Raw genomic sequence first — 25,171 nt, 5'->3', positions numbered from 1 at the left:
TTGTGCCAGGTCTTTTCATCTTGCCCTCCCCAGTCTAGCCCAAAGCCTAGCACATAGTAGATGCTCAATAAACAAAGGGAGAAGCTCACATTTCATAGTTTGTGTCTTCAGCTCATGCATCCCTCTTCCTGGAAAGCCCCACATTGTTCATTCAGAGTCTCAAACTCAGCATGCCCAAAATACATTGATGAATCATGTTACGGCTTTATTAAAACTGCTCTTCTTTTCTTCCTTGGTGGGGAAGGGAAGGGATACTCATTCTTGGTTAATAGCCTTTACATCAATCCGAGTCACAATGGTAGAAATCTGGGTTCATATTCAAGCTCTTATCAGCATCCCCAATTAACACCCAAATTATGTGTCTCCCATAAATTCCAAATGCCACTGAGATAGGCTGGAACCTGGGACCCTTTACTGGAGTGCTTGTACCTGAACGAATGTCTCCTCCAGCAACAAAATACCAAGAAACTATAAGGGACTAAAAATAACTGCACATGTGCAGGTGGGGCAAATTATGAACAATAAGATACAAAAAGGCCACAAACCAACTGTCACTTCTGAGGTGCTGGGAGCAAAAGCAGGGCTGATCCCAGCACCCGGCACCTCCCAGGGGGCGGGCAGACCACCTAAGCCACTCCTCTGGCCCCACCCACCAAGCCACGCCCACCCTCACCCCATTTAAGGGACCAGCTCGCCCCGCCTCAGGGAGCGAGCAAGGGCACCTGTTTCTTGTTTTCTCTCCCTTGTGCAGCAGCACGACCCCCAGTAAAGCCTTGCTTGGACCCCTCGTCTGGCCTGTTATCAATTTTGATTGATTACAGAGTCCAAGGACCCGGGTGGGTTTCACCCCTGCCACAGCCCGAGCCCACCACGTCCCTCACCGAGTCTTGCTCTGGCCTACCCTGTCTCCATGCCCTTCTGTAACCCTTCTAAACCTTTCTCTAGCAGCCACTAGAACTGTCTCTCAACAACGTTAATTAGGACATAGGACGCACCAGCTTCATGCCTTCCGTACACCACACAAGCACACCCTCCACTCCCTGCTCCTCCTTTGCCCTCCTACAAAGGCATTTCAGACCCCTACGGACAAGACCTCAACCAGCCTCCAGCCTCCGGGTTCACAGTACCTCCCTATCAGGGCTCCAGACACCTGCGTCAGACCACTCGCTCCTTCATGATCTTTCATTTACTCCCCTTTCTCTGTGTTTTCCCTCAACTGGTTTCTGTCTCATTCCTGCCATTTAAAATCTCTCCTCCCATTTAAGTCCAGCTCGTCACTACCTCCTCCATGCAGTCCTCTGAGATTCCCTTAGGCAGACTCAGTCCCTTCACTAGGGTCACCATCACTCTGACTTACGTGCATCATAGCTGATGGTCTGAATGTTCGCTAATACCATAGTTTATGTTCTTCCAGGACAAGTGAATTATAAATACCTTTGTATTTCTTAGTGCCTTGGATACAGTAAGTGTATCATTAAATGTTGCATACATTGTGCTGAAAAGGGATCAGAAAGCCCACTTTTGGGTTAGTTTGTGAACAAGACAAATCAGGCTCTTGGGTTGATTTTCTAACTTTTTACAGAGGGGACCTGAGATCGCTGGGCCGAGAAAACCTCAAAGGTTCACAGGGCCGCTACGGAGTCTTCTGTACTGGACGATCTGGCTTCGTGGAGGGAGGGGCTTGCAGGGGGCCCCTCTCTTGCTGCTGATGGCTCAGGACCAGTTAGGGCCTCATTTCTTGGGTGATGAGCTGGAGGAGGTGACGTGAAACGTGGCAGGGCCTGGGTGGGAATCGTCACAGGCCACGGTGCAGACTTCCTCTTTTTTCCTAGTTTTGTATTAAAGTTATGGAGACAGGCAAGGCTTGAATCAGCTACATTAATATGACCGCTGAAATGGTTGATGGTAGATCAAAATGGAGAGGAATACTTATTGAATGAGTATAAATTCATCAAAGGTTAAGGCTATAATTACCCAGGTCACAAAATGTCAATCTTAAATATTTAATTCATTAAAAAAAGATCGATGAAAAGCAATCGTGAGAGTTCAAGACAGAAAAATTTCAGCGAAGTCTTCAAAAAGAATTTGTCTCTTCCCTTTCATGTACAAATTGGAACAACTTAAGAAATTTTGTAAAAACTATTATTATTTTGTCCTGTTAGGCATTACCTATGTTATTTTTACTATTAAACAGTATTTCCCCATGTTATAAAGGGGAAAATCTTGCTTCTCTCTTGCTTCTTCCATTGATCCTGGATCTGGTGGCTTTTGGAGAAAAGCAAATGTTCTTTGTTGTATGTGACAGGTGCACTTGAAATCTTAATATACCTTCCTTGCACGTGAATTTGACAGCTAATTCTGACGAACAGTGTTCATTTTTAACTTTTTTCTTTTGTCACCCTTTTAGTGATAAACGTTGTGAAAGGAATTATAGGTCAACCTGTTTGGGTAAATGACAACCTTTAAAGCATCCGTTTAGGTGGCCCCCTCGCATCCCTTACATTGATGGGGGTTAACATCTCCGGTCTCTACTTCTCTTAGCTCCAAACGCCTTTATCACCTGTTATCAGAACTATTCAGAGCAGCTCAACAATAATTTTCCTACATGACTCTGAGACCTCATTTGGCTTTTTAATAAACAGTCACATTCTAATGAGGCCTTCATAAAACTGACTAAATATGTTTAGAAATCATTAGCTTAAATTACCAGTGGAAAAAAATCTCCTCTGGGAGGCCCCCAGATTTGGTTCTAAGACTTTTGGCAGATGAATTAGTACAACAACACAATGGAGTCCTGAGGCTCCGCGTAAACGGTGTCAGTGGGAGTGCCTGGGAAACAGGCGATGGATAAAGAGCTCAGCGTCCCTCGGGCGGGTTCATTAAAGAGGGAAAACAATCACAGCACATCCGGAGCAATTTACATGCCAGGTGTGCAGCTGTCACCAGGTGCCAGGGAAACTGACAAGGGTCCCTTGCCACAACACACGGGCTGAGAGGGACTCACGGGGGTGACCAGGAAGTCTTAGATAATGACGGGTCCTGGCAGATGTACCGGGGACCCCGCTGGAGGGAAGTGCAGCGTCTGAGTCTTCTGCACAGGTGCTGCGACAGGGAAGGCCTCCCAGCGGCTCTAACACCAGCAATTACAGCGGCCTAATGTGGAGCGCTGCAGGGCAGAAATCTGGGGAAAGCTGCCTGGCTCTGACTTAATGAATCAAGTCTGTGTAAACAAACAGCGTTCCCGGGCTCATGCCTGATTCATGAAGGACACACTGCGTGCACTCAACGTGGTAAGTAGCTAGTTGCTCCCCTTAAAACCATGTCATTTTCATTTCTTCAGTGGTTTGCTGCTGCTGTTGCCAAGCATGGAAAATGGAAACGTCACCTCTCAACAAATGTGCAGGATGAACAATGGGAAACAGCCTGGCATAAGATTCGACTTTTTCCCAGAGGGCATGTGACCTTTTGTCAACACCCCCAAATCACACCAGACATTTCAAGGACAGATGCCATTAAGTGCATTACTAATTGAAGACAGGTTGGTCCAAGAGGCTGATGGTAACAGGGGAGGACTCTCCAGAGCTTGCCACGTCCCCACAAACCGGGTAAGGATTTGCAAGGATTTTTTTTTTTTTAGTAGGCTTCCCAGACCTAAAATTACTGAATTTCTGTGAGCCTGTGGGCTTCCATTTATGGCTGAACTTGAACGCTGAGTCCCCTCTTCTGCTGCACACTGTTAGCTGAAGTGTCCACGGTTATTTATCAGAAAGAAGAGTTTCCATCAAAAATATCAACAGCGGCCACCCCGTATGGGATGGGTCCAAGTGCCTGATGGAAGGAAGAGAGACCACCACTGCCTGGCCTTTTTATTTGCTATTATTCCAAGGCAGGTAACTCGGAATGAAACTTGCATTCCAGCAAAAGGTGCCATGTCCAACAGACAGTGGGCTTTGGTGTTTGAAGCTTTTTTACTGTAGTAATTTTATAGCACAATTTTCCTTTGACCTGTTAGCCAAAGACCATGCTGTCCTGATTTTTCCTTAAAGGAAGAGGGTTTATCGTATGAAGACAGCTCACCTCTAGCTGAGACAGGCTGGGACCTGGGACCTGGGACCCTTTGTTGCAATGCTTGCACCTGGACAACTCTCTCTTCGAACAACAAAATACAAAGAAACCACAAGGGACTAAAAATAACTGCGTGCATGCACAGTTGGGGCAAATTCTGGACAAAAGACAGAAAAAGACCCCAAAAAAAACCCAACTGCCACTTTTGAAGAGCCAGGAGCAAAAGCAGGAAAAGCAAAAAGCAAAAGCCCCTGCACACAGCACCACCAAAGGGGTGGGCAAACCACCTAAGCCACGCCTCCGGCCCGACCCCTGGACACATCCCTACCCTCACCCCATATAAGGAACCAGCTCACCCTGACTCGGGGAACGAGCATGGGAACCTGTTACTTGTTTTCGCTCCCCCCTGCTGCAACACGGGCCCCAACAAAGCCTGGCCTGAATTTCTTGTCTGGCCTCTTATCAATTTCTATCGATTAAGGAGGCCAAGAATCCTGGTTGGTAACACAGTCACTGAGTCCTGAGATAGCACACTTTGGAATTTCAAATAAGCAAAAAATACACGTGTGCCTTTATTTTAAAAAAATCCAGTAGTAGTTGTTATTTTTAATAATTATCTCCTTTTCAAAATAATTTATCTTGGGACTATTTTAAGTGGGCTCCGATGCAAATATGTAAAATCTGGTAAATAACTTTCAAGGAATACAGTTATTGGGAAAGCAAAGCAGTGCGAAGCAGTCTCCAGATCTCTCTTGCTCCTTACCATACTAGGCAGTCAACAAGTATTTGTGAGATGAGTGAAGATTCAGGATGAATCATACGTTTCAGGGGAAGAAACAGATAAAATATTTAGCTTAGCTGTTTCACAGTTAACCTAGCAGACGTTAACTACTTACTCTCTGATACTAAGAGGGAAGAATTCGCATTCATTCACTTTGTTGGGCGTTTCCTGAGTGCCAGGAGGGAGAGACCAAAAATTTGTAAGGCTGTCTCCTCCCTGAAAGGAGCTTGCTTTCTGGTGCAGTTGAATTTTTTTTTCTCCAGTGGTCATTACTGCTTTCATAGCAAAATACTGATTTGGGGTGAAAAAAGGTAATTTATAGATACCACTGTAGGTCTTAGCTTTGCTGGAGAAAAGGTAAGGGTTACATTAATATCTATGTTTACGTAGTCCTCAGAATGGGGTGGGAACTTCTCTAACCACCTGACATGTAGAAACTCATTTAATCTTTACAAGATCCTTATGAAGCAGGTGCTATGACATCTCCACCGCCCATGTGAGGGGTTGGTGTTGGGAGCTCAGCGACTTCCCCCCCACCAACTTCCTACCAGCTCTCCTGCTCTGTCTCCCAGGAGACAGGGAATTGAGAGAAGTAAATGGTTTTTACACCGTTAGTATGTAAACTAGTGCTTTGTAAGCTTTTCTACTTTACATAATGGACCCATAGCTTCTCCTCACTTGTCTTGTCACTTTACTAATATCCTTTATTCTACAGAAAATTTTACATTTTAATAGTCAATTTTCCCCATCCTTTTCTTAACGTGTCGAGCTTTTGGTATATTTGAAACACTCTTAAAACAAAGGCCATAAATATTTTCCCCCATATTTCCTTCTAAAAATTTTAAAGCATTTAAAACTTTTGGTCTTTATTTAGTATTCATTTTTGGGCTTTTTTTTTTAGTCCACATGAATAACCAAATGTCTCAGTTCAAGTGATGGAAAAGCTCATGCTTTCCCCACTAATTACACATTTTCCCACAGATGCCTACATCAACATCTGGGCTCTCTTTTTTGATCTGTTGGTGTATTTATTTCTACCTAATTTGTGGTATCTATAGTTTTCCCTTTTGCTATGTCCTTTTCTGGTTTTGATATCAAGGTTATACTAGCCTCTTAACATAAAATGGGGCAGTAGTCTTTCTTTTTCTCTTCTCAGAATAATTTTTATAAGATTTGAATTACCCATTCCTTGAATATTTAGCAGAATATACCTATAATACGTTTGGGACTCGTGCTTTTCCATGGGTCACTTTTTAACTATAATTCACTTTTTAATCACGATTGTCTCTTCAGAATTTGTTTCTTTTTGAGTCAGTTTTGGAAAATCATATTTGTCAAGAAAATTACCTACTTTATCTAAATTTTCAAATTTATTGTTACTCATATTATCTGTTATGATAAAAAATGTATTCTATTCCCAATATTTGTTACTTTTGATTTCCTTTCTTCTGATTGCCAGATATTTGTCAATTTCATTAGTCTTGCCACAAAACCTTTTTGATTATGGTGATTTTTATTATTGTTTCTTTGATTTTTATTTAATAACTTTCCGCTCTGCTATTATTACTTTCTTTTTTCTTTCTTTAGTTGTACTCTGTTCCTCATTTATCTTCTTGAATTAGATGCTCAGTCTTCTAATAACAACATTTAAGAACATATATATATATATATAGTTTTGGGTACCATTTTCTTTGCATCCGACACATTTACTAAACGATGCTTCGTGATTCACAGTTCTAAGTATTTTCTGAATTATATTAGGGTGTTTCGCTTTGACCAGTGATTTAGTGGAAGTGCTTTCTCACCCAGAGCCTAAGTGAAGACCCATTTGCTTCTGTGTCATTTCCCTGTTCTGGTGCCGGGCTGGCTTCCCTTCCCAACTCCCCCACCCCCCACCCCGAACCTCTCCCTTTGCCCTTTCTCTGAGCATCTATCATTTGTGGGTCTAGGTTTTATGTGGCCATCTCAGTTCAAATTCTTAGCATTGCACATGTCCAAAGTGTTACCTCCTGTTCTTGGTGGGCTTTAAAACTCAAGATCCAAGCTCGTGAGACCGAAGCCCTCCCACCCTCTCACTAAGACCTACGTGCACTATTGCGCCTGTCCTCCAGCGGGCAGCTGCCGGGCCCACCCTTGCTGTGGTCTCTCGTCCTCACTTTCTGGTCTCTAGTAGTTTACTTTCTTGAGAGCTAAGCTAAACACTTTTAACATATATATTTACATTTAATATTAAATACATTAAAACACATTTACATTTTATCTAGAATTTCTAGATGTTTATAGGAGGAGGATCTTCAGGTTATTGATTTGCCATTTTTGCTAGGATTGTAAGTACCTCCCACTTCTCAATGTCTCTCTTCTTCCTGGTTTGTGCTTCCTGATACCTTCTGAAAATCCACTTTTTTAAACAGATTTATTGAAGAAGTATACCTGATGTACAAAAAACCTCATGTGCACAATTTGATGGGTTCTGACACATGCAGACATCCTTGGTACCATCACTACAACCAAGGTCATAGACAATATCCACCACCTCCTGTGGTTTCCCGTGTGCCTTTGTTCTTGGCGCATGCCCGTGTGTGTGTGTGTGTGTGTGTGTGTGTGTGTGTGTGTATTAAGAGCACTTATCGTGAGGTCTACCCTCTTAACAAATCAAGTACGCGATGCCTATTGTTGACCACAAGCACACTTTGTACAGCAGATCTCTAGAACTTGTTCATCTGGCATACCTGAAACCTTATACCCACTGAACATCAACCCCCCACCTCTCCCTCCCTGCAATCCTTGGCAACCACTCTTGTACTTTCTGCTTCTAAGAATTCGACTATTCTCCATCATTCCTATGAGTGGAATTGTGCAGTCTCTGTCCTTCTGTGACTGGCTTTATTTCACCTGGCGTGATGTCCTCCAGGTGCATCTGTGTTGTAAATGGCAGGATTTCCTTTCTTCTTAAGGCCAACAGCCAATCTTAAGAAACAACCCCTTTATGGTTTCTGCCCCAATATCTCAATTCAAGGCTAATCTCTAGGCTGAGGGTAGATCTCACAATGTCAACCTCTCTAAGAAGTAATGGGTCCTCCAGCAGAACCATAGAATTGGGGCCACTATTTAACAAAGCAGTTGCACCCTGTGTATCTTCTTGTTTTAAAATTTCCCTTTGGAAAGAATCCTGTCGCATCCCACGACTGAGATCTTAATTACTTAAGAAATTCCTGGTTAAATAAAAATAGCTCCTCCGTAGTCAATACAGATGAAGTAACCCAAGACCTTGGGGGGGGCGGGGGGTGTGTGTGGAGTGTGGTCTCCACTTTACAGGTCAGGAAAGGGAGGAAAGGAAAATCTAAGCGAGAGGAGATGCTGGATTTCTAAGCCCAGGATTGACTCCAGGCCTGCTGGCTGTTCTCAGAGTGGATTTCCCCCGAGGTGGGGAGTGCAGTCCTGTCTCCTGGGGGCTCCCATTGTGTTCTGACACCCAACAACCAGCATGCATGCTTTGCCGTGTTTTTGTGTTGTTGTGCGCTCATTATAGCCGATAACAACTGCTTTTAAATCTTGAGTGCCTTTTCTGTCTGTTGCTATCACAACAAATGAAAGCAATTCAGGCTATGTTTACTGATAATTTATAAGCAAGTGCAGCAAGCGAGAGGAGGAGCCGTGGTAGCTGATATTTTTGGAAGGACACACACTGCTTCCAGAGCTGGCTAAGCAAGGAACAAATGACCAGCAGGCGGAGAGGACCACTTACCCTCCCCACTTCCACCAGGTTGGTCACCATGATGACGCTCGCTGTGTTTTCATGCCACACCATCCTCCAGAAGTCATAGATGGTCTCTTGCATTGGTCCTGCAGCAAAACACAGCAGAGACTTTTGTTTTCTTTGTGAGTTTGCAACTGGAAAATTTCTGGGGCTTGCAAAGACATCTATGGACGGCCACAGGCAGTCCCCTTACTTTTCTAGGTGGACAGAGCTCTCCTTCTAGTGTTGCTGCGAGAGGGTATTCTTCCTAAAACGACACCCTTAGAAATACTGCATTTTTCACTCATGGTTGAATTTTCTCATGTCATCCAGCGTATCTGCATTTGAGCTCTTTTGCCCTTCTTAAACGACTGCCGTGAAAGAAAGTTATTTCTTCATCATTTAGCCATTTATCTCCATAATACTCAAGAGTGAAATTTAAAAAAAGAAATGGGTACCATTACTCTTCCTGCTAACGACTGGCAGATATCCCGGGAAACGGTATATAGAATGAAATGAGCATCTATAGGAAAAATAGCCTTTTCTTGTTTCTAATATTTTTCTTATTCTGTGCTATCTGTCAAATTAATCCTTTTTAAAATTTTCGCCCGACTCCCTCAAGCGAGAGAGGAGTTGGATTCAAGCAGTTGTACTTCCTGTCACTGAACGTGACCGGGATCTGCTGCCCCAGCTCTTGGGATCTGAGTATTAAAAAGCTCTTTTTATGGACTGGGGAAAAAAGAGGGAAAATATGGGTTATAAAATGCCAGTGCTATAGATACTGTATAGGTATGGAAAGCTGGAACTTAAACTTTCTTTTAATGCAGATTTTTAAAAAACCCAAACTCGACTTTATGCCCATGCATGTTTGAGGGTCTACATGTAACAGCATAAATCTTTATACGACCAGCAGACGTGTGAGGACAGGAGAGGAAGACAACTTCAAAGGCATGGAGAGTCACGTTACACGGGGACTCGGAGGGCATTTAGGGATGGGTTGGGACAGCTGTGATGCTGTATCTGGACGCTGCACATCACTGGGTCTGGAGCTCAAACATGTGAATTTGAGATCTGCCTCTGGCTCTGAACTGGCTGTGTGATTTGGGGCAAGTTACTTGGGCCACTGAGACCTTTAGTGTCTGCATCTCTCTTTATCCACATACTGATTTCAGGAACACGTCTCAGGGTTATTTTAAGCATTCGTGGAATGAATGCACACTTAGGCATTTTACACACAGCCAAGCGTCAGAACAAAACAAGGTGCATTTACCTTAAAATATTATAAGGAATGGAGGGAGATAAGTTGGAGGTGTATTTAAAGCAATTTGGGCTATAAGTTGATCAATTTTTAAGCCAGGTGATGGTTACATGAAGATTCATTATACAATTCTGTCGACTTTTGTACATATTTGAAATTTTCTATGGCAAGTTTTTTTTTTTTTAAAGAGATATATTATCATTGAGTGTAGAATTTGATCAGTAAAAACAGAAAGGTTTCTCCATAAATTATTTTGCAGCAATCAGTAGGTTAAGCCATAGGTTAGGAAGAAGAACTTGTAGCCTTCATTTGCCTTATAAAATGAACATTAAGGAATTTAACTCAAACCTTCTAAAGCCCAAGGTAATAAAAGAGTTGAAACTGCAAAAACAAAGACCGAAACAAAAACAAAAAAGACAAGGTGCATTTAAAGGTATTTATTAATGGTCACTCATTGGCTGAGCAATGGGGGCACAGCCGGGGTGCCTCAGTCATCTCCCCTTCCTCTTGACCAATTACCAGCTGGTTCCTGTGTACTTTTTCTTCTTCTTCCTCACTGTCAAGCCTCATTCCTCCCTCTCTGGAATGCAAACATCTATCGTTCCTCCTGCTGCCATGGCTACACTCTTCCCCTCCCCGTGAGAACCCCTCCAACTCCTGAGCCTCTGCGTCGAGTCCCCTTATGGGACCTTGCACACTGCCCACCACGAAGCTGCGCCTGCCATTTGGCCCCGTCCCTTGGCATGTGCGTGCCATTCTCCTGAGGCACAGGCTGAAGATTTCAGTGACTTCAGTCAAGGTTACAGGGGACACAAGTAAACATCGGATTCCATCAATCACTATGCTGCTAGCTTTCGGGGAGAGAGGTGCCCCCGTTGTGTACTTAACAGCTTGTTACTTACTCACAAGGAAAAAATACCCTGAGTCCATCTTTGTGCAAACAGATAGCCTTCCCAATGTGACCCCGAAACACAGGGCTGACACTTTCTGCTTCCTTCACTAGATGCACAGGCCTGTGCCACCTACTCTGAAACTTCTAGAAACAGTTCTGATGACAAGGGCTACCGTGGATGAATCAGATGTCCCAGCATGGCGGACGGCGAGTGCCTTCAGGGAGAAAGTCCCCTCTCCCCTCTATGCCCAACAGAGACATTCATGGCTGGGGGCAAGTTCCCAGGTGCAACTCACTCGCCCTTTCTTGGCTTCAGACCCTGTTGTGATGACTTGTCTCAAGTTCTGGGGGGTGGGGAATGTGGCTGTCGCGGTTTACTGCTCTTTCCTTAGTGCCTGTGGGATACCCAGCACATAGCAGCTCAATGAATAAATGAATGAATGAATAAGTCTGTATGCATCAGGATAAACCATATTATTTACTATTATACTGTTATATTAAATATAAAAATATTGAGTAATGTTAATAGGTAATATTTGTATGAGTCCGTTTCTTGACATATTTCAGAGATTATCTGTAGAAGCTTGAAAGCACATTGCCTTTACTCCTTCCCGATTCATAGAAAGGGGGGCATCTTTTGCAGGAGCTTCTTCAGAATGAGCGTGATGGTTACCCAGTCCACAGAGCGCCGCTGGGCAGTGCTGCAGGAGCTGGTCCCAACCACTAAGCAGGTGGCTCCTCTGAGTCCCCCTGCCCCGAGGCTTGGCCTCCAATCTTAACTCAACCCATAATCCGGAGCCAGAGTGCGATCCTGGCTTCCACTAACTGTTCTCCGTCGAAGGCAGTGGTTCTCAACTCTGGCTGCATATTACAATTACTGTGGAGCTTCTAAACAATTCTGATGTCCTAACCCAAGAGACTCTGCATTTATTGGCCGGGGCCGGGGGTTGGGTCTCCTGGGCAAGGACCACAGATCTACAGCATCGGGGCATTCAGCTCCACCTCCGACCTGTCACGTGGTCTCCTATGGAGGTGGAACTGTGGAACACCCAGGATTTGTAGGTTTTGAATCTACTGAATAGTCTAAGCCGTATACAAGCTCTTTGAATCAAGAAATCCCAATTCTTTCTGATTTAGAAGGAACTTCCCTCATAAAATATTATCTGGGAACATGGCCGTGCCATTTTACCGAGGGGCAAAGCGGTAGTTAAGGTGACACAGGTTTTTAAATGTTTACTTAGCTACGTTTGGGTTACCTTTAAAATAAAGGGCATTTATAAGAATCAGTGGCTCACTTGGGTGATGACAATGATCACTAAATCATAATTTAGTCTTGATGATTTTCTTACCCATTGACCTGGACTAAAAAAAAAAAAAAAAAAAAAGATCAGGAGAGAAGAATGCATTAGGTGAGGGTCTTTTTAGTGCTAAAATTAGGACAGGTATCCAGAAGAACTAAAACAGTTTGGGGCTAAGATCCGAAAATGAATTTGAACACAAAGATTATTCTAAGTTGATCTGAGAAAGAAAAGAATTGGTGCTAGAAAAGGTCCCCCAGCCTCCTTCCCCCACCCTCCCTGTGCAGTTTTGCCCTGTTCTTCCTTGTCCCTTGTCCCTTGTCTCTTCCCTCCCTCCTGGGTGGCACCATGTGCTGCTGGATGTGAGCGTGGTCCCCTCCTGCACACCACTCGGCTCCTCCCACACCTGGCCCCACACCTGGGGCAATTCAATGATGAAACTGCTCAGGGTGGGCACTGGAGAGTCTTATCTTGGCTGATGATTCAAGATATTTTCATGAATGTTCATTCAAATCTTGTTTTTTTTTTTTTTTTTTGGAGGGGGAAACACGGAAGAAGGCAGGAACCCAAAGGTAAGGTTTTTAATGCAAAATTTGTCAATCCTGTTTTCCTTTTCTCTTCAACATATTTCAAATTATTTCCTGAGACCCGAATACATTATGATTCAGAGATACACGTCTCCAAACAGAATCAAAAAGCACACTGGAGGCTGGGGCGGGGTGACCTCACTGACACCATGTGGTTTTAGCAGCTCCCGGTGGCGTCGGATGACTGTGGCCATTGTGAGCCAACACCGAGAGTCTCCAGATGCGTGCCTGGTACACAGGGCGCTTACCCTCAGTCCCACACGGTTGCTGGGCTGAAACTGGGGGAGGACCACCTGAGGAGGACCACCTGGGGAGGCTAGGGATGTATTCCTAGCCTTTGATGTCCGTCTCCCAAAAGCTGGAAAACACCCTCAGCATGGGGAGAATAATCCATGGAGAGGTCACTGGAGATTGCTCTCAGGGTGGACAAACAGCTAAACTCCTAAGACAAGGAAACAGCAGGCAAAGGATGCTGTGAACCCCGCCCCCTCTCGCATGAACGGCTGCAGTGACAGCCCCGGAAGGTATCTGATTTCTGCAGTTGCTGGCTGGGTGCGAGCCCCACGATCACTGTGGCCATGCAGTTACAGATGTTGGCACACTAGGTGGGACGGTTATTCTCAGCAGCTGTCCCCGGGGGACCGAAGCGTTTAAAAGGTAAGGTCCTGAAATGTCAATAGCATCAGGCCAGTACCACATCCCACTTCCCTGACGATCGTCAGCACGCACAGACCTCTCTCTGCTGAGCAGGAGACGTGCGGACGGGTGTTCTTACACCGCCCAGCCCTGGAGGAGCAGCAACAAAAAAGGGCAGAGAGAACTAGAGCAGAATGAAAACAATGAAAAGCCGTGAAAAGTGTAAGTGAAAGACATTCAAGGATGGCTCTATTGTGTAAGACCAGTTCTCTAGTTCATGGGCAGTGGGAGATATTAAAAAATCATAATTTCAAACCTTGATAGATGACTTCTACCCCTCCTTTTCACATTCTCATTTCTATATAGTATGTTTTCTGCATTAGAGCCACAGGAAGTCAAGGTCCTTGGAGCTCACGGTGGCGTATGAGAGTTTTTGGAAGGGAAGAAAGGGTACAGATACGAATTGGTATTCCACTGTAAACAGGATAATTCCTAACTTCTTTTGAGCTCTTACTATTTCCCAGGTCTCCTTTGAGTGTTTTACATGTATTATGTCATTAATTTAAAAATCACAACCTTATCTGATAGGTGCTACTCTTCCCCCATTTTACTGAAAGGAGACTGAGGCAGAGAGAGGTCAGCAAAGTTGTCCCCGGGGTGAGGTCTAACCCCACCGGTCACACTGTTGCCAGGTGAGCATCCAAGGAACTGGGAAGGGCCCTACCTGACAGGTGTGTGTGTACAAGTCATCACGATCCCGGCAAGAGCAGAAGAGAAGGAAAGCCATGTCAACCACCCGAAAACCACCTTTTAAAATGCCTTTTTATATGAGATCAATTTCCCTCCTTTAAGCCTCCCATGGCCCCACTGCTATAGAATAAAGGCCAAGTTCGTGGGCACGTCTTCTCCCAAGGCCCCTTCTCCGCAGCCTCAACCTCCCCTGCATCCAAGCATTTCCAGAACCCAGCACGTCCTGGTTTACTCCCTCCATTTTCACTGCCCCCCCCCAAGCCACGTGCCCCCTGAATGACCAGCGTAGCCTCAGCCTCGGGCTCCCCCAGCCTGTTCTCCCCATCTCAGCCACAGCTTGCCTCTGCAAAACGTTACTTTCCTGCTTAAAAATCTTCCAAGGGGTTTCCACTGAGTAAAACCCAGATTTTTTAATGAGGCAAATGTGGCCCCGCACAGCCTGTGCCCGGACCGGGTCTCCAGTCCCGGCTTTTGCTGTCGCAGGTGCCACCTCCCTGGGACCCCTGCGACGATCCCCTGCCAGGACCCCTCCGAGCTTGCTTCATTCATTCTTATCCCCTTCCTGGCCCCTGGTGGGAATCTGAGTGTGCGACCCATATCTACGGGTGAGCACTTAGCCTGCTCTGTGCCAGGCACCCTGGGAGGGATGGTGAGGGATGCAAAAGTGGTAACAGAAATACAGCCCCTGCTTTCAAGAGGCTTGTGGCTGTGTAAGGTGGAGATAAGGCAAGAACACACCACACTCGCATGTAAAGTGCAGTAAGGTCGGCGTCCTGGGACTCTTGAACTTCACCTGAGATGTGCACACCTCTGCAGACACAAGGAGATTTTCCAAGGGGGACATGGGTAGTTTCTAAAGTAGTAATTTCTAGACACTTAGCGGCTTTATGGACTCTGCCCAAACTGATCTCCCTGAGGAGTCCCAGGAACAGTGGTCTTTCTCAAACTTGACAAAGCCCTCACTCATCTTAAATATTACTATGGGGCACTGCCCCGGTGAAAAGACCTGCAGGTGTGAAACCAAGGGATGGACTGAAATACTGACCCTGGGAACTCACAGTGCTTCCTGCCTTCCCTTATGAAGCATACTTATATAAAGGGACAAATCTGGTGTTAAAAATGGGGTGTTTTGGCTCATCCTGAGATGCTCTGAATTCAGAACATCCAAAGTGGTAGAGGCTGGTAACACTTATTCTTTTAGCTGGAACTGGGCTGTTCTGTAGGACAGCCAAGTTTTCCTGGATGCAAACCATGGATGAAAGTTTCATGCGTTTTCTTTCAGATTCGGTGTGCTTTAATCTGTAAGGTGGTTAAACTCCATTTATCGCACATCATAAAATATTTATTCTCATTATATCAATCCTCATTTTATCTTAGAAAATAATTAAATATCGCCTATCTCCTATTAACAAATAAATGTATATAAACTTATGATGAAAACTTTAGATAGCAACTTAAAATGTTCAAAGGGGGTACATAATTTTTTCAAACTTCTTTTGGGGATTCACAAGGGAAACCATTTGCAGACCACTGTCAGCCAGTGATGTATGTCTACAGTAGTCAACGTCAGGAAGAGATTGTACTTCTTCCTGCAGTGGTGGAGTGCAGAGCGGATGAGGAATGAGGGGGGCAGGTCCCCTGGGTGAAACATCCAATAGGGGCGACTTAGTGCCACCTGAGTGGGCAAGGGACACATGGGCGCCATCTTGAGACAACATGGGAAATTTTTACAAGAATTGTGGGTTCGGACTTTATGAGTAGTAGAAGAAGATATTAAAAACACAACTAGGGAGCAATCTTTTAGATTGAAAGCCTACCTTCTAGAAAGAAGGCAGAGGAAGAAGTGTTTGGTTGTCTGAGAGGAGGTGGGCTCGGCCCGATGTGTGATGAGGTATCCACAGCCACAAGGAAGGAAGGAGGAAGGAAGGAAGGGAGGGAGGGAAGAAGGAAGGAAAGAAGGAAGGAAGGAAGGAAGGAGGGAGGGAGGGAGGGAGGGAAGGAAGGAAGGAAGGAAGGGAGGGAGGAAGGAAGGAAGGAAGGAAGGAAGGGGGCCTGGAGGAGGTGGGCCCAGTGGGCTGGAAAGCTGAGCCCAGGTATCAAAAGGTCAAGTCCAGAGGGAGCCCCTGAGCTTCCCGCAGGTGCAGACAGACATCAGTGTCCAGAGTGGAGGGATCTACTCTATTTATTGAACAAAAACTCCCGAGAAACAGGACAATGTTGAACATGAACAGTAGAGAACCGTAAACAAAGAGATCATGCTCCATACCAATTAATGAGAGGGAAAGTTATAAAATACTCTAGATATATTACAAAATATGACTATATTCTGAGGATGGCTCCCTGGCATCCAAAGGCCGGTGGAAACCAGCAGCGGAGACATTCAAGCAGTGATGCCTGGAACCCCAGGGCCTGCGAGCAGCGTGTGGCTCCCGGTGGTGATTCCGGGGCAGGAAGGTCACACGGGGCTGGGCAGGGGGACAGGCCCCTGCTGGCCTCACAGCGCCACTGCCAGGCTCCCTGGTGCAGAGCAGGGGCTCAGGTGGGCTTCAGGCCTGGGCTGGGCTGGCTCAGGAGCCGGCGGGTCATGGATGCATCGGCTGACCTTTGAATCAGACTGGGGTCGACAGGGCTGCCCTTGGAGGACAGTTTTGGATGCAACCGAGCAGGATTTTAGCGCAGTACCATTGCTTTGTCAGCAAAGGAGCTGAGGGCTCTGGGCTGGAAAGTAAGGGGACCTGAGAAGCGGGCTGAGAAGGATGGTGGACAATTAAATGAGGCAGGTGGGTAAGTCCTCAGGCCAGGTGTGTTTTACATGCACCATCTCATTTATTCAGCATCACAACTATGTTTCTATCCTACGATGAGAACCAGGCTTAGGAGGCTAAGTGACTTTGAAGCTGGGATTCCCACCCACATCAATCCAGGTGCACTTTGAAAATTTCAGAATGACCCCCAAAGCCTGGGGGCCTTGTTTGTGCACATCAGCCTTTAACTACCTGACATGACTGGATGGTGTGGGGTGCACACCGAATGGCAGAAGCACAGAGGGAAGGGGCGGGGACCCTAAGGGCAGTGCAGCTGCAGAAACTAGGAGTCCTGGCTTTGCGCGCTGGCCGGGCGTGGGCTTGGTCAGGCCCTGTGGCATCCAGCTCACTCCATCGGAACCGAAGACCCCTGACGCTGAAACACCGATGTGGAAAAGAGAGGCCTAAGATTTACGCATTCATTTTCAAGCTCTTGCTCATAAATAAAAGTCGCCCTAAATTTCTGATCCATTACTGTTATCGTTGCTGCTGGAGATAATCTAGAATAAGTATTATGAAGTCAGTTACTCAACGTTCCAAACATTAGATGTCCCTTCAGTGGTTTCTGAATAAGTTTTTATTACAAAAACTTTAAGTGATTTTTCAATCTGATGCTTCTGTAACACTTACGTTTATAATTTTACATTTAGTAGCCTTTCATTTTTGCAGTAGTGAAATGTACAAGGTAAAATACGCCACCATGCTTTACGGACTGCATCTGTCTGGTATGTCACAAAAGTGATACCGGTGACACAGAAAACAGTTGGCTTCTGCATTAATAATTAATAATCCTTAACAACACTTACTTGATAGGTGCATTTGCTCTCCCCTGAGGCTACTTAAGTGAAAATCATGGAATTTTTATGAATAATTTTTGGTTTCAGCTGCAGACAAAGAAAAGCGAAGTTGAGACGGCTGGGTGCACAGGATGAGATGTGCTTATTTTCCTGAATTGTTAAGAATATTCCCCCTGATTACCATTTGAAAGAAACAATAAAAATCAACTAAAGATTTAGAAGCAAACACTGAGAAATTGTTCCGTGATGGGGAAAACTTGGGAATACTTTATGTAACCTAAATTCAAAAATATAACTGGCAGCATTTTCTAAGGACAGCTCTCATGTGAAACACCCTTTATGTCTAACACCAGCATTACAGGGTTAGAATGTCCACCAGTGGAAATATAATTTAGTGACCAGTCCAGTGGAATTTTAATTTTAATTTAGTAAAAGAAGAGAAGATTGGCATTGAAGCTATAACGAAATAATGCCTTGTTAGAAGTAGGGTCATACCTAAATAGACATTTCTCCAAAGAAGATATACAGATAGCCAAAAAACACATGAAAGAATGCTCAACATCACTAATCATTAGAGAAATGCAAATCAAAACTACAATGAGGTATCACCTCACACCAGTCAGAATGGCCATCATCAAAAAATCTACAAACAATAAATGCTGGAGAGGGTGTGGAGAAAAGGGAACCCTCTTGCACTGTTGGTGGGAATGTAAACTGATACAGTCACTATGGAGAACAGTATGGAGGTTCCTTAAAAAACTAAAAATAGAACTACCATACGACCCAGCAATCCCACTACTGAGCATATACCTTGAGAAAACCATAATTTCAAAAAGAGTCGTGTACCACAATGTTCATTGCAGCTCTATTTACAACAGCCAGGACATGGAAGCAACCTAAGTGTCCATCGACAGATGAATGGATAAAGAAGATGTGGCACACATATATAATGGAATATTACTCAGCCATGAAAAGAAATGAAATTGAGTTATTTGTAGTGAGGTGAATGGACCTAGAGTCTGTCATACAGAGTGAAGTAAGTCAGAAAGAGAAAAACAAATACTGTATGCTAACACATATATATATGGAATCTAAAAAAGTAAAAGGTTCTGAAGAACCTAGGGGCACGACAGGAATAAAGACACAGACGTAGAGAATGGACGTGAGGACACGGGGAGGGGGAAGGGTAAGCTGGGATGAAGTGAGAGAGTGGCATGGACATATATACACTACCAAATGTAAAACAGATAGCTAGTGGGAAGCAGCCACATAGCACAGGGATATCAACTTGGTGCTTTGTGACCACCTAGAGGGGTGGGATAGGGAGGGTGGGAGGGAGACGCAAGAGGGAGGAGATATGGGGATATATGTATATGTATAGCTGATTCACTTTGTTATAAAGCAGAAATTAACACACCATTGTAAAGCAATTATACTCCAATAAAGATGTTTTAAAAAAAAAAGAGGTAGGGTCATAAGTGATGACTTAATGACATTAAACAGTGGGTTTTTTCTTATTTTTCCTTTTTTTTTTTGGTTACTACATTTCCGTGGTTCTCACACGACAAATCCCTTCTTAACACTGGAGTAGGTTTACCCACTGCCTGAGTCTTTTTTTTTTTTTTTTTTAACTTTTCTACTTCTTTTCCTTTTTTAAATTGAAGTATAGTTGACTGGTGAGCAGGAACTTGCTGAGTACCCTGATTCTCCTAAATTGGCTCACAAAGTTCTCCTCTTATATCTGAAAAAACTAGGCATCCACTGTGAGTGCGCCCACTTCCTCTAGGACACACCATCCACATGGTGATGTTTACACCTCACTCATACCATCCCCTAAAATTCTCCTTTCAGACTGAAATAAGAAAGGGTGCCAACATGAACTGTGCAAACATTCATGGCTTTCTCTAGATAATTAGTGTCATGGGATGTCAGTTTCCAGGTGCATTACTAGAACATATGAAATCCTGATTGGACACCAAAAGGTCATGTCAGATTTAATGAAGAGAAAATCGGTATAAACCAAACACTAATGGACAGGTTACATATAAAATCTAAAACAGCTTGGGAAACCTCTGTCTGTAGTATCAGTCATAACCCCTCAACTCTTGGCTCTTTTTTGGTTAATAATCTGACTTTCATCTTATTCACTAAAAATAATTATAAAATACTTAAAAACAATAAAGAACAATATAGTAGGTATTATTTAATGTGTTAATAAAGATAAATTTAATCAATAGCCACTTTCTTCCTAAGAGATACCAGAAACTTCGTATTTAATCGTCACTTTCCCATTTTTTATATTCGTATTTTCTAGTATCTTAGTTCCAATATGAGTTCATCCTATCTTGATTAGTCATTATTATAATTCTTTTTCTGTTGTAAATTTTTATAGCCTTCATAATTTTTATTGTGGTTTTCCTTAAGTTATCTTTACAAGGACAAGTTTGTGCATTTCCACACCACTCTTAACTATGTCTCAAGTCAATGGTAAAAACAGGTAAAGAAGCACAATTTTTAAAAAAGTAAACTCAAAACAAAATGACCCAAGTATTCTGGATACCTTCTTCCTTTCCCTCACCCATTATTTTAAGACCTTAAAACAAGAAAATAAATGAAAATAGTGGCTTTGAGAACTAACTTTGTCATAATATTTTTAGAAGTTTTCTTTTTTCTTAAACAAAAGCTACATGTGTTAAAATCAATTTGAATCAATTTATTTTGAATCATTTCAAAATAAAAATCTACAAGATCACCCATGGAATCCTTAAAATAATTTCTGATACACAAACAGTCCAGCCCCACCCAACACAGACAGGCTGCAGAAACAGGCCAAGAGCACACGTCTTTCCCTTTGTCTCCCTCTGATTTCCCCCTCTGCTCCTCTGTCATCATTATTCTCTTTCCCAGATCATTGCTCAGCCCCATTTTCTCCTCCAGTGGTTTCTTGGCCTTCCAAAGCTCCTCTCTAAAGCATCCTTGTGTGATTCTTATATCAGAAATTGGTTTGGACGAAGCCTCTTGGGAAGGGACTTGTCTGGTCTTTGGAATTAAGCTGTTCTCACTTACATGTAGTCTGACTCTAAGGAGGCATCAGAAATGCCTTCAGGACTCCACGCTGGTGTTCTCTGCTGCTATCAGAGATGGTCAATGTCTGCAAGACTTCAAAAACTAAAGGAAAATATGCTTTCTGCAGTTGATGAGTTAGCTTATTGTCTTTGCAACCCATGTTTGTTTAAAAGTCAACAACAGTGACAATAATTTTTGTACTCTGGAGGGGGATGCAGGATGCCGGTGAAAATGTAAGTGGTTCCCTTTGGTACATCCTGGAAGAGGCACTAACAGGTGTAGAATGTATTAGCTTTTATGAAAATGACATGAGCATACGCTATACTTGGGTTAAAGCCTGACTACCTATGTGCTTTGAGCGACGTGTTTTTGGAATCAATGGAATAATGATAAGAATTTTAGCTAATACTTACTGAGAGGTTGCTGGCAGAGCTGGAATCTGAGCCTCAGCAGTGTAACTTCAGTGTCTACACTCTAACTAACCACTCTGCTCTACTGCCTCTTGCAGGGGAAAAAGCCTTGTCCTAGTTACTGACATAAAACATATTTGTATATGGAAGCAATTTTAGGGCCAAATAAAATCTTTAGGTTTCAAAGATTTGATTGTGACCATGTTACCTAAGCAAAGGAATATTTGTGAACAGAACCAATAACAGGGTGACTCCTGGCAGGACTAGAATGTTCCAAAGCATTTCTGGAAGCCCCATCTACCTAAATGAACCGTTACTTGGATTTTGTTCCTTCTGGACTATACTCAGCCCTCCTCTAGAATCACGCCACCCTACCAGTTATATAAACATTTCCAGCTTGCAGTGGTGCCACTGTGAATGGGAATGCAAAGGCTGCTATTATTCTTGACATGGAAACTGAAAGATAAAGGCAGATAAATCAGATTTGAGTGGCGGCAAAGACGAGGCCTCCAAAGAGGAACTTGTGTATGGAAGACAATGGCAGGGTGGTGGGCAGCGTGTGGCAAGGGTCCAATCTCAGATACAGAGATGCAGATGCATTCCCACTGGCCCCTGATCCCCGCGACAGGCTTGATGGAGATACCGCGCGAAGAGCTGGGAGGAGGCGGACGAGAAAGCGTTTGCAGCCTCGGGAGGGAGGAACATGACAGATGTCCACATTACAAGAGCCTGTTGCTGGCGGAGTCACAGAGCATCCATCAGGCCTGTCTCCAAAGAGAACCCTCGCGCACTCATCCTGAGTGCTTGTTCATGCTCTAAAGAGGGGCACAGAGAGAAGGCCATCAAGGAGAAAAGAAAGAATGGCAGCCTTCAGAGTGGAGGGGTTGGGTGACCCAAAGGATCTGCCTGCCTTCTGTCAAGGAGAAGCAAAGCGAAGGGGAAAACCTCCCTTCATATGCTTCAGGGGCCACTGCCAGAGAAATAAAAGCTTGCATTACTCACCAACTTCTTTAATTAAGCTTTTTTTCAGTACACAAGTGGGATCCATTTTTATTTAAGAAAAAGAGAATGAATGTGATAAATGAATAAAGTAGAGGTAAGCTGACACCCTAGGCACGGCGGAGTGCAGGCAATCTCAAGTTTTCAACGGCATTGGGATATCTCCAGAAGCATCCCTTTGAGTGAGAAGGCGAGAAAAAGAACTTGCAGTGGCTAGAAACTTCCTCAAGTTTGCTGCCTTGAGAAACTTGTCCAAAACTGTATCGATGGGCGATAAAGGACCCTGGTTCCGAGACGCAGGAAGAGTGTGGTTCTAGGGAAAAATCAGGCCTCACTTCTCCACCTGCTCAATGGTTTAGGGCTGGGAGAGAGAAACAGCTAAAATACTGCCCAAATCTGACGTTGCTGTAAACTCACAGATTGGTAACAGCTGGTTGCTTACATACACGGCACACTGTGTAATTCCTGAGTCACGCTCTATTCCCGACCCTGTACTTAGCAGGCACTTGGTAGATGCACAGAAATATTGGTTCAATTTCCGATGAACTATGCCTGAAAGGAACAGCTTGGCTTTGCAAAGAGGGGTGAAGGCCGGGGGAGGCCAGCCCCAGAGAAAGCACCTGGGGGGTGAGTCACAGCTCTGTCCTTTCAGGATGGAACCTGGAAGAAAGATGTGACCCCCTACGTTTTCCTCACTGTTAACCAAGGCCCCTTAGGAGGCCGGAAACACATGATGTTCCTCCTAAGTTGAACACGGCGTACGCACTATTCAAATACGAATGTTCACCCATACAGTTCGCAAATCCTTTTGCAATCGTGACTCATTTGAATTGACACGATGAGAGTCACTTAAATCTATTTGTGCTTTAAGTTTCATCTGTTTCAATCACGAAACAAGAGAGTTGGACTTAAAAGGTTTTTTAAAGTTTCAACCACCTCTAAAAGATGCTATCATTTTTCTACTTCAAATCAGGAACACTTCTAAATTGCTCTGAAAGATTTAAAAAGCATTTGTTTCCAGGCAGTTGAGGACCCAGTACCTGTGGGACAGCATTTGTCTTCAAATTATTCTGTATCAACTTAGGTTCTGTTCCTTGAGGGATATGTTTCCGTGATAGCATCTACGACAACACTAACGGATGGTACCTAACGTGATCTGTTTTTGGTTTCATCTTTTAATATGCAAGCTGTCTTTAAACGTTCTCACTTCTAATGTGCGAGTTTATTAAGACCACAGGGCTGAGCCATGTCTGTGATCCGACCTTTTGGCTAATTGGCCAGTAGCTTTTGAAATTAATCTGGTGAAGAAAAACTATTGTTTTAAAGGAAGTTTGTGGATAAGCTGTTTTCTTGAAATTGTTCATTTTCCCTTAGACACCTGCAGATGGAGAGTAAGATGAGGGTGGGCCCTGCATGGAGACCTTGGCCCTGGGTGTCGGGAATACCTAGACCTCCTCAGAGGTCACTGTCTCTCCAGGTATAAATCACACTTCCTCAAAGCCTCCCTATTTAAGTTTGGAAACTAGAGCATACTCCAGTTTACCGGGCAATACTTTTAAATCAATCTCTCCTAGGATATGATAAGTGAATCCAAACATAACCTACAACCCACTGACAATGCGGGAATAGCTTAGCCAGGAAGAACGATAGCAGCTAATGGAGAGTTTGTACTTGAGGTGTGCGCAGAGCTGGTGCTTGGAGGAATAAAAACAAAAGTTGTTTACTGAAGGCTTAGCTTTTGATTTAAAAAAATGTTTCCTTTCAATTCTACTGAGAAATGATTTCAAGTGCTCATCTCCACCTGGAGGTCAGAACCCAGGAGACAAAAGCTCTTTACAGAGTGTGTAGAACTTGCATTGACCCTCTGGCAAGTCTCCACTTGCTGGGGGAAGCAGTGTGCTGTTCTAGGTACTGGTAATTACTGCTTCAGACGCCTGGGAAAACTTAACCCATATTCATCTTTCTGAAAATCCTTACTAACAATGTTCATGCCACACAGGGTGTGTGGATGAAATGCAGAAGAAACACAAATGAAAAGTAAACAGAATGGAGTCACTGTAGCAAAGTTCCAACTGTTTTGCAGTAGTGGAGGACAGGAGGTATTTCCACTGTAAACCTTCACACCCCACGTTTTTATTATTTTCATGTAAGAGTCTGCCCCTAGCTCAAAGTCTCTGGAGGAAGTTTGCTTTAGGTTTCTCTTTTCCAAATAAGTAACAGCTTATACTTGTGGACAAATACGACTGACTATCTAAGGTGTAGTTGGGGGACCATATATGCATGAGCAGAGTCAGCGTGGAGCTAAGCAAGGTGACTTCGACAAGGTGGACAGTCTCCAAAAACAGTGCCTTGATTTACAGACATGTTGAAAGAGAAAGTGTTCACGAGAACAGGAGGTGACCAGCCCTTAACTTAGAATAGACACAGTCACAGATACTGGAGCTAAAAATCCATCCAGCTCAGTAGACACCGTGTCAGGCCAGTGGAGGTGCCGTTTGGCCTGGATGTTGTATTCTGCTCCCTGGTTGGTGCGGGGCACGTGGCAGCTCCCCATTCACGCGTCTGCTCATCTCTTCACTCCCTCCCGCGCTCCTGCCGGCCCACTGGGCATCTGCTTCGTGCCCGCCCTCCACCAGGCCGTGAGTAGGTGCTTGGGGATCGGTGGATGAACCCTGTGGCCCTTCTGCGGATGCCAGGCCGTGAAGCAGCCTTCTGCTAAAGCATCTTCCTCTCGGGGCTGGCCTGAGACACAGACTACCCTTGCCAGGCTGAGGGCAGTTCTGTCCGATGGACAGTAAGTCTCTCTCGGTTCCTGGGTCTATGCCAGCGTGACTTGGCGTCCTGAAATGTGACACTGAGCGTTCAGAGTCTCTGGGCAGGAAAGATGAACATATTTTTAATTCTCGATTGTTCAAATCCATATAATTTACTCTCCTTGAGTATAGGTGGCCCAACACCCACTTTATCGTTTCTTTTTTTCTGAATTGTGCTAACTCGACAGGGTTGGCCACCCAACTAGAGTTCTGAGCTCGGCCTTGATCTTGCCACGCAGTCTCTTTGTTACCATCAGCATTAACTCCTTGGATCGGCTA

General features: G+C 44.3%; 1 protein-coding gene across 1 annotated transcript in view; it reads right to left on the bottom strand.

Moving 5' to 3' along the window:
• The window catches only part of PTPRM (protein tyrosine phosphatase receptor type M), a 763,379-nt gene that overhangs the window by 51,013 nt on the left and 687,195 nt on the right, over positions 1 to 25,171 (bottom strand). The window contains exon 23 of the mRNA XM_057526667.1: positions 8,592 to 8,689. Within this exon, the coding sequence (XP_057382650.1) occupies positions 8,592 to 8,689 (98 nt within the window). The remainder of the gene's footprint in view (positions 1 to 8,591; positions 8,690 to 25,171) is intronic.

Source organism: Balaenoptera acutorostrata, chromosome 13, assembly GCF_949987535.1.
Source record: "Balaenoptera acutorostrata chromosome 13, mBalAcu1.1, whole genome shotgun sequence".
Lineage (NCBI taxonomy): Eukaryota > Metazoa > Chordata > Mammalia > Artiodactyla > Balaenopteridae > Balaenoptera > Balaenoptera acutorostrata.
Note: the sequence above shows the minus strand (reverse complement) of the source record. Positions and strands in the feature narration are given on the sequence as shown.